General features: G+C 39.5%; 1 protein-coding gene across 2 annotated transcripts in view; it reads right to left on the bottom strand.

Moving 5' to 3' along the window:
- shakB (shaking B) overlaps positions 1-12860 on the bottom strand; it is a 158940-nt gene that overhangs the window by 33246 nt on the left and 112834 nt on the right. For both annotated transcript variants that reach the window (XM_070218376.1, XM_044395532.2), the window contains one exon: positions 2387-2543. In XM_070218376.1, the coding sequence (XP_070074477.1) occupies positions 2387-2437 (51 nt within the window). In that variant the 5' untranslated portion in view covers positions 2438-2543. The remainder of the gene's footprint in view (positions 1-2386; positions 2544-12860) is intronic.

Below are 12860 nucleotides of genomic sequence, written 5' to 3'. Positions count from 1 at the left end.
GGGTTTTTATTTGGTTTTTCTTTTTACATATTTTAGTTGCTCTGTGGTGCTAAGTTATCGCGCGTCACGTTTCGTTTCGTTTCGATTTTTGATTTGGTTTTGCAGTTCGCTTGTAAATATGTTTTGTTATATACTTGGATATATACGTGGCTATATGTACATACGAGTTATCACAATGGTTAGCATTATTCGATCGTAGTTCATAGTTCTTGCTCGTAATTCACCGCATCTGGCACCGATGCCCATTATATCTGCCGCACTCTCAACTGTCTCTGGGTTTGTTCGTCGTCGATATTTTTTGCGCACCAGGTGGCCTCCTCTTCTGGGCAGGATCTGATCTGGAACTGGTACTGGAACTGGAACTGGAACTGGTATTGGTTGTGGTACTGGTGCTGGTACTGCTGATGGTACTGCTAGTCTTATTGCAGCTGTCTATCGAGTTTGGCCAAAGGACCTCGGCTTCCCCAGCTGTTGTCGCTGATGTTGCTGCCGCCTCGGCCTCCTTTTCGTTATCGCTTATCGATCCGCTTCCGGTTATCGCTGACGGATCTGGGTTGTCGCTGGGCAGGTTTGTCAGGGTTGCCTCATAGCCGCCGCTGCCGTTTCCGTATCCGTTTCCACTGTAGTCAACCTTCACGTGGCGGCACATTCGAGTTTTTCGGTTTCATTTCGTTTCGGTTTTAGGGTTTCGTTCGTTCGGTATATAATATACAAATATATAAAGCATTTTGTTTGGGTTTTAATTATGTACATGTAGATCGTCGCAAAAAGAACCCTATAAGACTTCTCCGGATCGGATCCCGGGGGCTCTTGGGGGGCTAAGAGTTTTGTGACAGTGCGTTTGTGTTCGTTTACTGTAGTTCTTATGGGTTAAGGTTAAACACGCACACAATTTGGGAGTTCTAGAGATTGAGCTTAACCAAAAAATCGCTTAATAATTTTGCTTTATAAAGAACACAAACAAACAAACAAACGAACACACAAACAGCGAGAGGGAGACAGACATAGATATAGTAACGATTACGGTAATATATTCATAGACTCCAAACATATTAGCTAATCAATCAATTACACAGCCGATTACAAACAAAAATCAAATTCAACACAGAAAGAGACACAAATAGAGTGACGGAGAGAGAGAGAAAGATAGAGACGGAAAGAGAGAGACAGAGACATGTGTCTTTCGTGTGTGTGTGTTGGAAAGAGAGAGATAGTCCGAGAGAGATAGAGATAGAGCGATGGGAATGTTGGATGGACAATGGTTATTAATGGACAATGGGCTCAGAAATGGGTCTCAATGAGGAATTTGCAACGTTCGAAAGAGACGACAACAGAGGGGCGAGAAAGAGACGTCATCATCTTTTGTCCCGCCGCTGGTGTTTTTTGTCATGTTGAAAATCCTACTTGATGAATGTTTTGCATATTAATTTAATCTTTTCTGCGCTTTTTTCTCTGGTTGTTTTTCAGATGACCTTTTCTTGTGATTGTTCATTTGGTTTCTTTTTGTTTTATTGTTTCTTGTTTTCTTTGTCTTCTGTTGTGATCTTTTGAAGGAATGTGCTCACGGTAAGTACATTATTACGAGTATTGTTATTCTGGTTCTGGTTACTTTTACTTTTATTTGCATTTCGCTTTATTGTTATCATCTAGGGGCCGGGTTATATGGAATGGCAATGGTTAAAAAGTCATGGCCTCTAAACGGAAAACACAAACGAAATGAATGGCGGTTGGGGGTGGGGTTTTGGGGAGAGTAAAAGTAAAGTGGTGGGACGAGTATTACTTTTGACTGGAATGGAATGGTCTGGGCTGGTATATCTTCTTCTTTTTTTCGCATTGTTACTCGACGATGGTTATATGGGGTTGGTTGGAGACCCCAAATTACGACGGTCCACAGGTTTCTGTCGAGTTCCGAAGTTTACACATGGGAGGAATCGGTATTTGCATTTGTATTTGAATTTTTTATAATTTTATTTGGTTTTTTGGGGGTCAGTAGTATATAGTGTAAGATACATTTGATACTCTCGGCTTATTTGTTTTTCGTATTTGGTTTTTGGTTGGCTCATTAGTTACGCTTATAAGAGTGGTAGTGGTAGAGTAGTAGTATAAATAAATAGGTAGTAGAAGGTAGTGGTAACATATTTGATTCGCTTTTGCTTTGCGTTTTTGTTTTGCGGTTTTTGTTTTTCATTTTTTTTGTGACTCAAATCGATATTTTTTTTTTGGTTTTTGAGAGATATAATTGATTTGATTTTGAGTTCGAGTTGAGTTGTAGTAGTAGAGTAGAGAGTATGGTATGGTATAATCAATCAATCAACCAAAGGCGGTATAAAAGTAGAGCAAGTTCACATGGATTAGTACGGTTGTTAAAAAGGAAGTGGACACTCACCGATGATCTACTCACTTGCATAAACGCATAGACGCCGCGTAAAAACTCCATATTTTGCTGCTCTTGAGAACCCTTTTTGGTTGTGCGTTGGGCCCGACTTATATACTGCTTAACGGTGTCCGCAACAAGATGTGGCTTTAGTTTGCGTGATAGTACCCTGCAAGGAGACGGATTGGTCAGATGTGTTGGCAAGAAATCGCGCTGAATGAAAGATTTGCATGTAAATAAAGGAAGACCTCAGTTTAGCTGAAGGATCGGTTCTAAGCGAAAGCACTGTATCTGTGCCTCGAATAACATATACTTGAAGTTTACCCTATAAATATCCAGCTTTCGCGGTTTTTCAATCGTATTTTGGTCAACTCAAGTCCCACAGCTATAAGTTTTGGGCAGCTGGCAACATAAGCTAACGATTCCCATCACTTTCCGGGTAACAAATTTTTTGACCAAATTTCGCAAAATCATACATCATGATTTTTTGCAAAAAATGTCAAAAATTAAACATTTCCAGGTTTAAATGCCAATCGATTGGAAATTCAATAACGAGTTCAGAAAGGTATGACAATCCATATTTGGATCAATATTTCTATTGCTACGGTCAAAAAACGATTTTTTTTTTGTAAAAAAATTGAGATCTGGTTATTTAGTAAAAATATGAAGTTTTCCTTTTCGTTTTTTTACTGTAACTTGGCCAAAAATGGTCCTACACCAAAAATACATACTGTTTTGAACAGATGACAAAATAATAAATAAATCCATGACACTTTCCGGGTAATCTTGAAAAAATAAAATTTTCGTCAATTTTCCATTTTTTTTAAGGGGGTACATCATAATTTTTTGCGAAAAATGTAAAAAAAATAAAATGTCCAGGTTTAAATGTCAATCGATTGGAAATTTTATAACGAGTTCAGAAAGGTATGACAATCCATATTTGGATCAGTGTTTCCTTTGTGTTAGCGAAAAACTGTTTCGTTTTTTTGGAAATTAAGGATTTTGTTTTTTTTACAAAAATATGAATTTTTTTCGTTTTGTTTTTTACACCAAAAATGCATACTGTTTCGAACAGATTAGAATATTATAAATTAGTCCATGCAACTTTCCGTGTGATTTTGAAAAAAAAAATGTTCGCCAATTAAGATTTTTTTTTATAAGGTTTTTTGCGAAAATTGGCCAAAATTTAAAAGTTTCAGATTTTAATGCCAATCGATTGGGGATTTAATTACGAGCTCATTAAGATATTAAACTCCTTATTTAGACACAATGTTAGCTAAAAAACAGTTTTTAAAGGTGGAAAATTGGGATAAAAATTCTGGATTTTGTTTCCCTTTTGCACCTCATTGCAGTTAGAATATAAAAAAATTACAAAGTTGGTACGCATATTTTGTCGCCTTCGTATAACGTTTGACACGGCAGTGGTCTGTGGGTTATTCTTGGTCGAGGTCACCGCTTTTCCGACCCCCCTCCACCCACCTTTGCACACTTTTCCACCTCACCACTTGGCCCTCGGCCCTCGCATCCAAATTGAAGCGCTAAGCAAATTGTCACTTGAGAGGTGCTCGCCTTTCTCATCTGCTAAACGGAAACACTTTCCCCAGTCTTTGTGCTAATTGGCCGCACTTAGTGGCCCGCCCACTTTTCCGCTTTTCCGACTCTTCACCATATAGAATATGTATGCGAGTGTGTGTAGTTTGCGGCGGGCGTGTGGGTGAGTGGGCCATGAAATATGCGCAAAGGATAGTTGGATGGCTGGAATTTTTGTGCCGGCTAATTAAAATCCCTCTCGACTGACGACTTTACGCATTTTGTGTGAATTGACAGCGCAGATTACGCTTATCGTTTAATTGCCCCCAGCAACAGGGGGGTTGGCTAGCCATCTCCATTTCGACTACAACATCTCTGTCTGAGTTTTCATCTTCAATTTCCATCCGAGTTGCCCTCCACACACACTCACGCATAATTCCAGTTTTTATTAGCCAAGCTTTTAAGCTGTGACTAACCAGAGAAACGGAGATTGCGATTTACACAAGGAGGAATAAATAAAGGAATACAGAATCAGCTTTTGAATGTCAAAAAAGTGTCTAAAAGTGAGCAACAATATATCTTAAATACGAATTTATACAGGATGACGACTATCTTTTATTCACTGCATGCTTCAGGCATTTAAAAGTTATTTCATTACTAAATGTATAAATTCTTAAATAAAATTGTATATTTCTTGGATTAAAAATACTACATGAGATTTTGTATTTTATTATAAATTTTTTATTTTATTTTAAGATACTAGATATCTTTTTTTGCTTAGTGTACATCTGGCATTCGGTTGGCTGATAAGACCGAGGCTTCATTTACTACTCTATTGACTTAAGCAGCCGCCAGCAAAAGCAAAAGCGAGCGCAGATTTTCTGTGATTTTCCCCACTTTTCGGTGGATTAGCAAAGCATTTAATTGGATTCCCATGTGAGCACAAAGACAGAGGGGGGCCCCGAAAAATATACATACATATATAGCAAACACCAAGGGACCGGGAATCTGTGGAATTTAATTCTTGAAAAATGCAAAAATGAATTCTTCCTAATGCCGCCAAATTCCCCGGGCGAAAAGCAAAAAACTAATAAAGTTAGCTCTGGGCGGGCTGCCAACGCGCATTTCCGTTTCCGGTGTGCTCCTAATTTATTATTAATGAAAAAAAGAAAGAAAAAAGAAAAAACTGCTTGCTGATTACTTTCGCGGGGAACATACACGAATTTCGCGCTGCTTTTTGACTTCTCCGCGTATTGACCCTCGGGGTCAAATAAATTCGAGTACAAAAACAGTGGGCGGGCCGAAGGGGGGCGTGGCAAGTTCCATCTTGGCTGCCGAAATTGAAAATACTTAAAAAGCATCGGCAACAGAATTTCTCGACTTGTCCTCTGGCCCCTTTCTCTCTTGGCCAGCGGGGTATATGGGTTCTTAGATGGCAATTCGATTGCAAATTTAATTTGATAAAATTTAGAAATGTTGAAAAATATATTAAATTTCTAAAAATTATCAATACACCTTAAAGCGATTTATCTGTATTTTGTGGGATGACATTAATATTTTAATAAAATTAAATTATATTTTAAGTAAAAATTTAAATATTGTCGGGTATTTGTAAGTCGATTGAGCTTTACCTTTTTCACTTTCTGACACTGCCTTTCGGCATTTCATTCCGAATTTCAATTCCGAATCGCGTAAGGACACAGATTTGCTCCTTTTTTCCTGTGTTATTGAAATTATTTGACCTTTCGGCTGGTGGGGCACAGGCTTTTAATTTATTATTATTTTCTTAACCGCATTCACCTTCTGCTTTCCGGCCCGCAGGACTTTTCCTTTGGTTTTTCTTCTTTTTTCGGCGGTTTTCGGTTTGTTTTTCCCCGGCTTTCCCGCTTTTGTTTTGCTTTGCCGCCTGACAGGCGTAACAGAAATGTTAAATTGCGAAAAATAAATCTTGAAATTGACTTTGTGCAGGGTTCGTTTTGCTCTCGTCCTTTTTGCTACATACATATATATATTTTTTTGGTTTTTGTTTTATTTATTTTGTGCTTTTTCTTATTTTTTTCACAAACTGTCGCCTTTTTGAGTTGCTGCTGACAGCGTGAAAATCGAGATAAATGTGTTTTCACTTTCCCCCACCGCCTGCTATCGCTTGTCGGCGGTTAAAAGAACAGTTTATTTCATTTGAAGCAGAAAAGGAGACCCGAAAAAAGGTAAAGGTGAAGAAACGTTATTTAAAGATTGGCATCAGCAAGGGTTTCGGTGTCGCTCAATTCATGAATATGAATGCGGAGTGACAATATTATCTGGTAAGTACTTCCTGTGCTGGCATAAAAATGCACAATTTTCTTTTAATTTATCAAAGGTAAATATATGAATATTGAGAGCAAATAACTCGAATTTTCGAATGGAAAAATTATTATTTCTTTGCCATCAATTCTGGGCACTTGATAAACTATTGGATAAATATTGGGGGAATTAATAATAAAAAGTGGAGAGTAAAATTGTCTCTTACAGTAACCATATAAAAACTATATTTATTCTACCATATTATTTCCCCTTCGAATGGAAAACTTTTACGAATTAAATACCATATTTGCAGAACGCACACACACACACAGTTAATTTGTTTTACGATTTCATCAAATTATTATGCAGTTTTATTTCGTTTTACGCATGGCAAACACACGGCAAACGGAATTCGGGCGAATATTTTCCATATTAAATGATTTTTGCCTGCCTCGAACTGCCAGCTTGTATGTCACAAATTTCCATGCGGATCGCCCCCTCAAAAGCTGCCCATACTGCAGGCACTGCATAATGCAACGAATGGAACAGCAGCCGTTACTGAAACTGAATCAGAAACTGAATCGGAATCTGAACCCGAATCCGAAGCTGCCATAAAGTCGCAATCAAATTTGGTGCATCGCCTGGCCGGGGGAAATGCATATATGGTAACAGGGAATAACAGGAGATTGTCTGGTTATTTTACAGCCGCAGCCAATTCACTTTTGCCATCTGACAGCCGAGGCAATGGAATTGCAAATTTCCCTACCCAACCAAAAGTCCCATTTTCGGCCCTTTCCTGATGAAGCCAGCTAATCTGGAGCTCAGGTGCAAGAAGTTGAATGGCATGTCGGGTCAAATTAAAATTGAAGTGGAAAAATCGAGCTCTCAACTTATTGAATGTTGCAGGAACAAAAATATATCACAAGTTAAAATAATCTTAATTTGAACTCCAACTAATTGGCATGGTCACACAGCAAAAAAACGCAAACTGGTAACACTAAAAAAATTTGTATTGATTTTCCTCAAAATATTTATCACAAACTATCGATTTTAATATAGAAATTTAGTGAATACTTTCGCAGGTATCGCGTATCTCGATTCTCTAGCGATGCGGCGACTACTAACCGATAATTGTGCACTTGCAGATATTTTCCGCCAGCGAAGAAGCACGAGCAGCGCAGTTGCAAAACTTAATGAGGGGAAAATGTAGGAAAATATAAAAAATAGAGAAATGGAATAGGGAAATACAAAGGGAAGTGCAGGGTAGCCCAACCCCAAAGTATGCAACAATAAAATATGCTCGTGCATGTGTCGGTGACAGCGAAAAGGACAGAGATACATAAATGCGATATGGCCACAAAGCCATTGGATTGCTCATTTCAGATTTTATTTTCCCTCTTGCTCATCCCTTATTTTATACATTTCGTTTAGTTTTTTTTTTGTATTTTTATTTTATTCGCTTGCCATTTTCTTGTCAGCGTAATAAGCGCAATTAGCAGGGAGAAAATGGCGGAGGAAAATGCAGGGCAGGAGGAGGAGAAGAGCCACTTGAGCATGCAATGAGAGAGCAAATTAAGAGCCAAGTGCAAGTCAAGTGGACAAAGGAATATAATATGCATAAATCAAGATAAGCCAGCGAAATAATCCAGTCGTCGTATAATTAATTAGGCATTGCAAAGAGCTCGTATAATAAGTAATATTTAAAAAGAGGATAGCTTATTTGATTTGATTTAGTTTAATTAATTTGCCTGATTAGCAGCCCTTTTAAGCAATAGCATTAAAAACCTCACATGCCAGCTTGGCAACCTTCACTCTATTTCGAACGCTTTGACAACCCTGTTCTCGTTTCCTTTGTTGCGGCGGGACCTTCGAGACTGCCTGCTCCTTGTTGTCGTCCTATAATTGCTCCTGTTAACCGCCGCCAATTAAATTGCCTGGAAAGCGGGGCCAGCAAAGCCAATGCCAAAATAATTGTGCATAATTCCGTTTGGCATTTTGCATGCAACAGACGCCCTGTGCTTTCGTTTTATTTGACCACCTACTCTACGAACGTATCTGTCCCGTTCGGGTAAATATATTAAATTAAAATAGGGCCATATTGCATGGGCACCATCATTAGCATATTAAATCAGCGATCATTTAGCATTTAGCTGGCCCCAATGCCAAAGAGGGGAATCGCATTTTCACTGCACATGTAAAAAAAAGCTATACATATTATGGGGACTTTTATTATAATAACATTGGCATCTTAAACAATTTTATTTTATATTCGAAATAAAAATTGTACTTCAGTTCGGCGCTTTTAATTTTATTAAATCTTTACAGGGCATTCAAAAATCGTATTTGCTCTCCACTTCTCTGCTGTCCTTTTGCCTGGCCATAAATTTCGATTGCGACATTTTGCGCAATTTTCTGCCCTTTGTTTGCTGTTAATTAGACCACACAACCTGTCAATCTCCCAGCGAACCACCGAACCACCTGATGACCCCTAGCATGCATACCTTGCCCTACTTGCGGTTAAATAGCTGGTGGTTGTGGTATTGTTGCATTGAATGCAGCTCCAAGTTTTTGTCCTTCTACTTTTTGGGCACTTATCTGCCTTGTTTCTTGGCTTGAAAATCACGCTTTAAGGACATCGGGATCAGACGGAGAGCACTCAACTAGTGCTAGGGTTGCCCTACGAGGGAACGGGAACCCTTTATTGTCTTATGCGGGATTTGTGCGCCAAGCTTCAAATGAGGACAACGCACTCCGCACTCAATTCCATTTAAGTGCTGCACACACACGCATGTGCAAATTATATGTACACAAAGCAAAGTACGAGGGCTGATTCAAGGGTAATGATGGCCTAAATAAACGAAAAATCAAAAACTGAACTCAAAATAAACTAATTTTGGCCTAATAGAAGGTTGCATGGTCACACTGCAGGAGATCCTTTGGAGTGGTCACACTGTTTAACGTAGATACCTCTGAAAATTCATTAAAGCTTTACTTTTCCCTTTTCCCCTGGCTTCCAGAAAATTCCCCACCCCGAATCCCAACTTTCACATTCACTTTGACTGTCGAGAAGCAGTGATTTCCCTCCCACTTTTTCCATATGCGGAGTACTCTTCAATTCTAGCGCACTGTTCTCCCGCCTTACCGACTTTCCCGCCTCAAACGGGCGACACATGAAAGTTATTACACTTATTATATGAAGAAAATAATTTTATGGCCGGCTGTGCGACCGAGAGAGCTGCCGAGCTGCGAAAATTAAAAGAGAAGACTTCATTTGTGCGGCTTGCAGAATGTTGATAAGAGGCGGCCGTCGAGGAGGGGGGCGTGGCACGTGTGTGTGAGTGTGAATTATATGCCCAGGCCTTATATTATATAATAATGTGTAATAATGATTATATACTCCCCGCAGCGGGTGGAAAGTGGGTGAAATCTGTGCGCAAAATGTAAGGAAAACCACACAGCAGTGAGCTGATTTTCACATTTTTGGTAAATAAATACGCTTTTATTGCATTTCCACTTATTTCCCGGCCAGAATTATATTTATTTGAGACTCCTGCATTTCAGTTTCAGTTTATATACACTTATTTGCTTAGCTCTACCCAAACTCCATCGCTTTGATCCCATTTCCATAAGCCATTCTATGCCCGAAATTCGCATTTCTTTTTCCCATAGTTTTAAAATTCAAAACGCGCTCTCTGTCCATAAATAATTCCCAACTAGAGTTGAGCAGTCAGCCGCAACGTCAACAAGAACAACAGGAACAGCAGTATCGCCACATACAACACAACACAACAACGAAATCAAGAACAAACAACAACCGAGAAACAACGAAAAAGGCAATGGGAAAATATTTTTTAATGTGCACTTTATCATCATCATGTCAGGCTAAGCGAGGAGAGCTCTCGCCTTCCCCCGAAAAAAAACAAAAAAAAAATAACAAAAAAATAAAAGAAAACAACAACACAAATGACATTTATATAGACACGCCCCAGCGCCCCCAACAACCAGCCAGCACCACCCACAAACCACCACCCACCTTTGGGTTGGTTCTCCCCTTCTTTTCGGCATTGTGCAAATGCTGTCCCATTTGTCAGCTGGCACAAATTTGCATAAGCGCACTCTGGCAAGCGGTCGGATGACTTATGGTTGTCCTGCCCGAAACACCAGGCCCTCTTTTTGGAACGGCCCCCGGAAAAGCCCCTTGAAAGGCCCCCGAAAACCAGCACCACTAATCTCACGATCCAAGAAAAAAAACTCTGGTTGAAATTAGCTGTGAAATGCCAGCACTGAGCACACTGCTACAAAAACCTATCGAAAGTAATCGAAAATATCGCTGTAATCGATCACTTTCAAAGGTAATTAAACGGTCTTAATGGTTGACTTTCGATTATTTTGATAGATGAACAAATTTTATTAAATATCGATAATTCCGATAAATACCATTGGACACTTTTAGTTATATAAACCGATATATATAACAGATACATAAATTTCACTTATAAGTAGCTTGAGAATCCTTTAATTTACCTTTCTATCATTTCGATATATTATAAAATTTTATTAAATATCGAAAACATCGATAATTTCGATTAGTCACATTAATATATAGAAATAATATATATAATATAATATATATAAATACCTTAAAAACCTTTTCATTTGTTTGGTCAAAGATTATTATGATTTTTTGTATAATACTGATAAATGGATCGGTTAATTCCCCGAACATTCTGCATCTTTGGACCAGTGTGCCGCAGAAGAAGAAGAGCGAGCGGCCGAGGGGCTGCGGAAATGACATAGAAATGAAACAGAAAGCAGAAACAATGGCCAATGGTATGCGGGGGCGGCTGAAAGGCACGGGGGCGTGGCACAGGGGGTAACAGAGCAGCCAGCACAATGGCAGCCATCTCTCACCTCTCGCCGCAAAGGTTTCGGGCCAGCACACAATGGCCAAATGACTTGGCTCTGGCTCCGAGAATAAGGATGGAGCCCCGATGTGGATGTGATGACAATGACGATGACGACAGCAAACGGCGACAGCGATGACGACAGTGGCACAAATCCAGAGTCGCCTAACCCATATTTGATATTTATATGGGTCACGGGGTTTCTGCGAATCGAGGCGGAAAAGTGCGGGGCGGGAGAGACCCTCGGGAAAACGAGAAGCCCACATAAATGTGGATTGCGGAAAAACAAATGCAGGACAACGACGATCTGAGGGGGACAATCTTCGAAAACTTACAAATATAATATATTTTTTAAAGATTTTTAAAAATCTTGGCATGTTAGTTGAATAACAAAGTATACAAGTATTTATATTTAATTCGGTATAATCCAAGATTTAGAAAAAAAACTAATGGCTAAGGAAAAAATGTAGTAGGAAAGAAGAGCTTTAATTCAAAGAGCGAGAAGCAAATATAAATTTAGAGGGAGAAGGATAGCATAAAATACAAATAAAATAAAATAAAAGCAGACAGAGCGAAAGAAAAATGTTGGAAAATAGCAGCATCATCGTCAGCCCAAGGGGGTTTTCCCCTCTCCTTACTCCAACGTTTTCCCTCATTTTCCTTCGCCTTTCCCCACTTTCCCCACCCCCAGCCCAAGCATCCCGTGCTTGTCGTCGTCATTGTCATCGTCATTATAAGCATAATCTTTAATAAACGAGTGAACACCAGGGAACCAAGTTGCAAGTCGGTGGACTGGGATGGAAAAGCCGCGGGAAAACTCTCAAGCGGCCGCAAATGGACGACAAGAGGATGCCAAAGGAAAAGCGCCGGCAGGAAAAGTGGGCGGGGGCGGTGCGGGGCGGGGCAGTGCGATTTTTCAAGTGAACGAACTTTTTAAATTAATTTAGACATAAGCAGCTCTTTAAACTTCTGCTTCGCAACTGGCTAAGCGGTTCGTGTTTTCCTCCTGTTTTCCCTTGATTTTCCTCGACTCTGTCTATTTCTTGAGGGTTTTCTTTCATCAGAGTGTGTGTGTTGGGTTTTTTTTGTTGCAAAGTTGGTAATGTGTCTACCCGACTCAGGCTGGCCAAAAGGAAACGTAATGTACACTAAATGGATATTTAATTACACTTTGCCCAAGGATTGGGGAAGCCTTCCCACACTTCCTCCTATATAAACCCATATATATATATATATATATATATAGATATATATTCGAAGGTGTAGCTGCACCTGGGAAAGCTTTTGAGTGCTGGGCGGCCAACTGAATGGGCCAATTTGCGATGGCCAAATGGTCTTTGGCTCTAAGTGCCTGGCGAAAAAAAAAGAAAAAGGAAAGGGTTGAGGTCGGTGGAAAATCGCAGGAGCATCAGTTGTCACAGGAATTAATGGCCAATGATTTTCCATCTTTGGCCCAATAAATCAGAGTTTTTTTTGAAGTTTTTTCCAGCATAAGGTTAATCATATATTTTGATTTATTTAAATTAAAGTGCATTAACTGCAAATATGCAGACAATGTACTCATTAAACTGGGCAAACTAATAACAGGCAATCGGAATGTCGTTATTCAATGCTGTAAATTCAATTGAGAAATTCCCAGTTCGAGCTTCAAATGAATAAAGGAAGCACTTCGGCCCAGGCACACATGTTAATAAAGCAGATGCCAATCGAATTACTTGCTTTAAGCCAGCTTTTGGCCATCCCCCCTTGACCCCTTTGACCTCCCCGCA

The sequence above is a fragment of the Drosophila takahashii genome, chromosome X, assembly GCF_030179915.1.
Source record: "Drosophila takahashii strain IR98-3 E-12201 chromosome X, DtakHiC1v2, whole genome shotgun sequence".
NCBI classification, from domain to species: Eukaryota; Metazoa; Arthropoda; class Insecta; order Diptera; family Drosophilidae; genus Drosophila; species Drosophila takahashii.
This window is presented reverse-complemented; position numbering and strand designations above follow the sequence as displayed.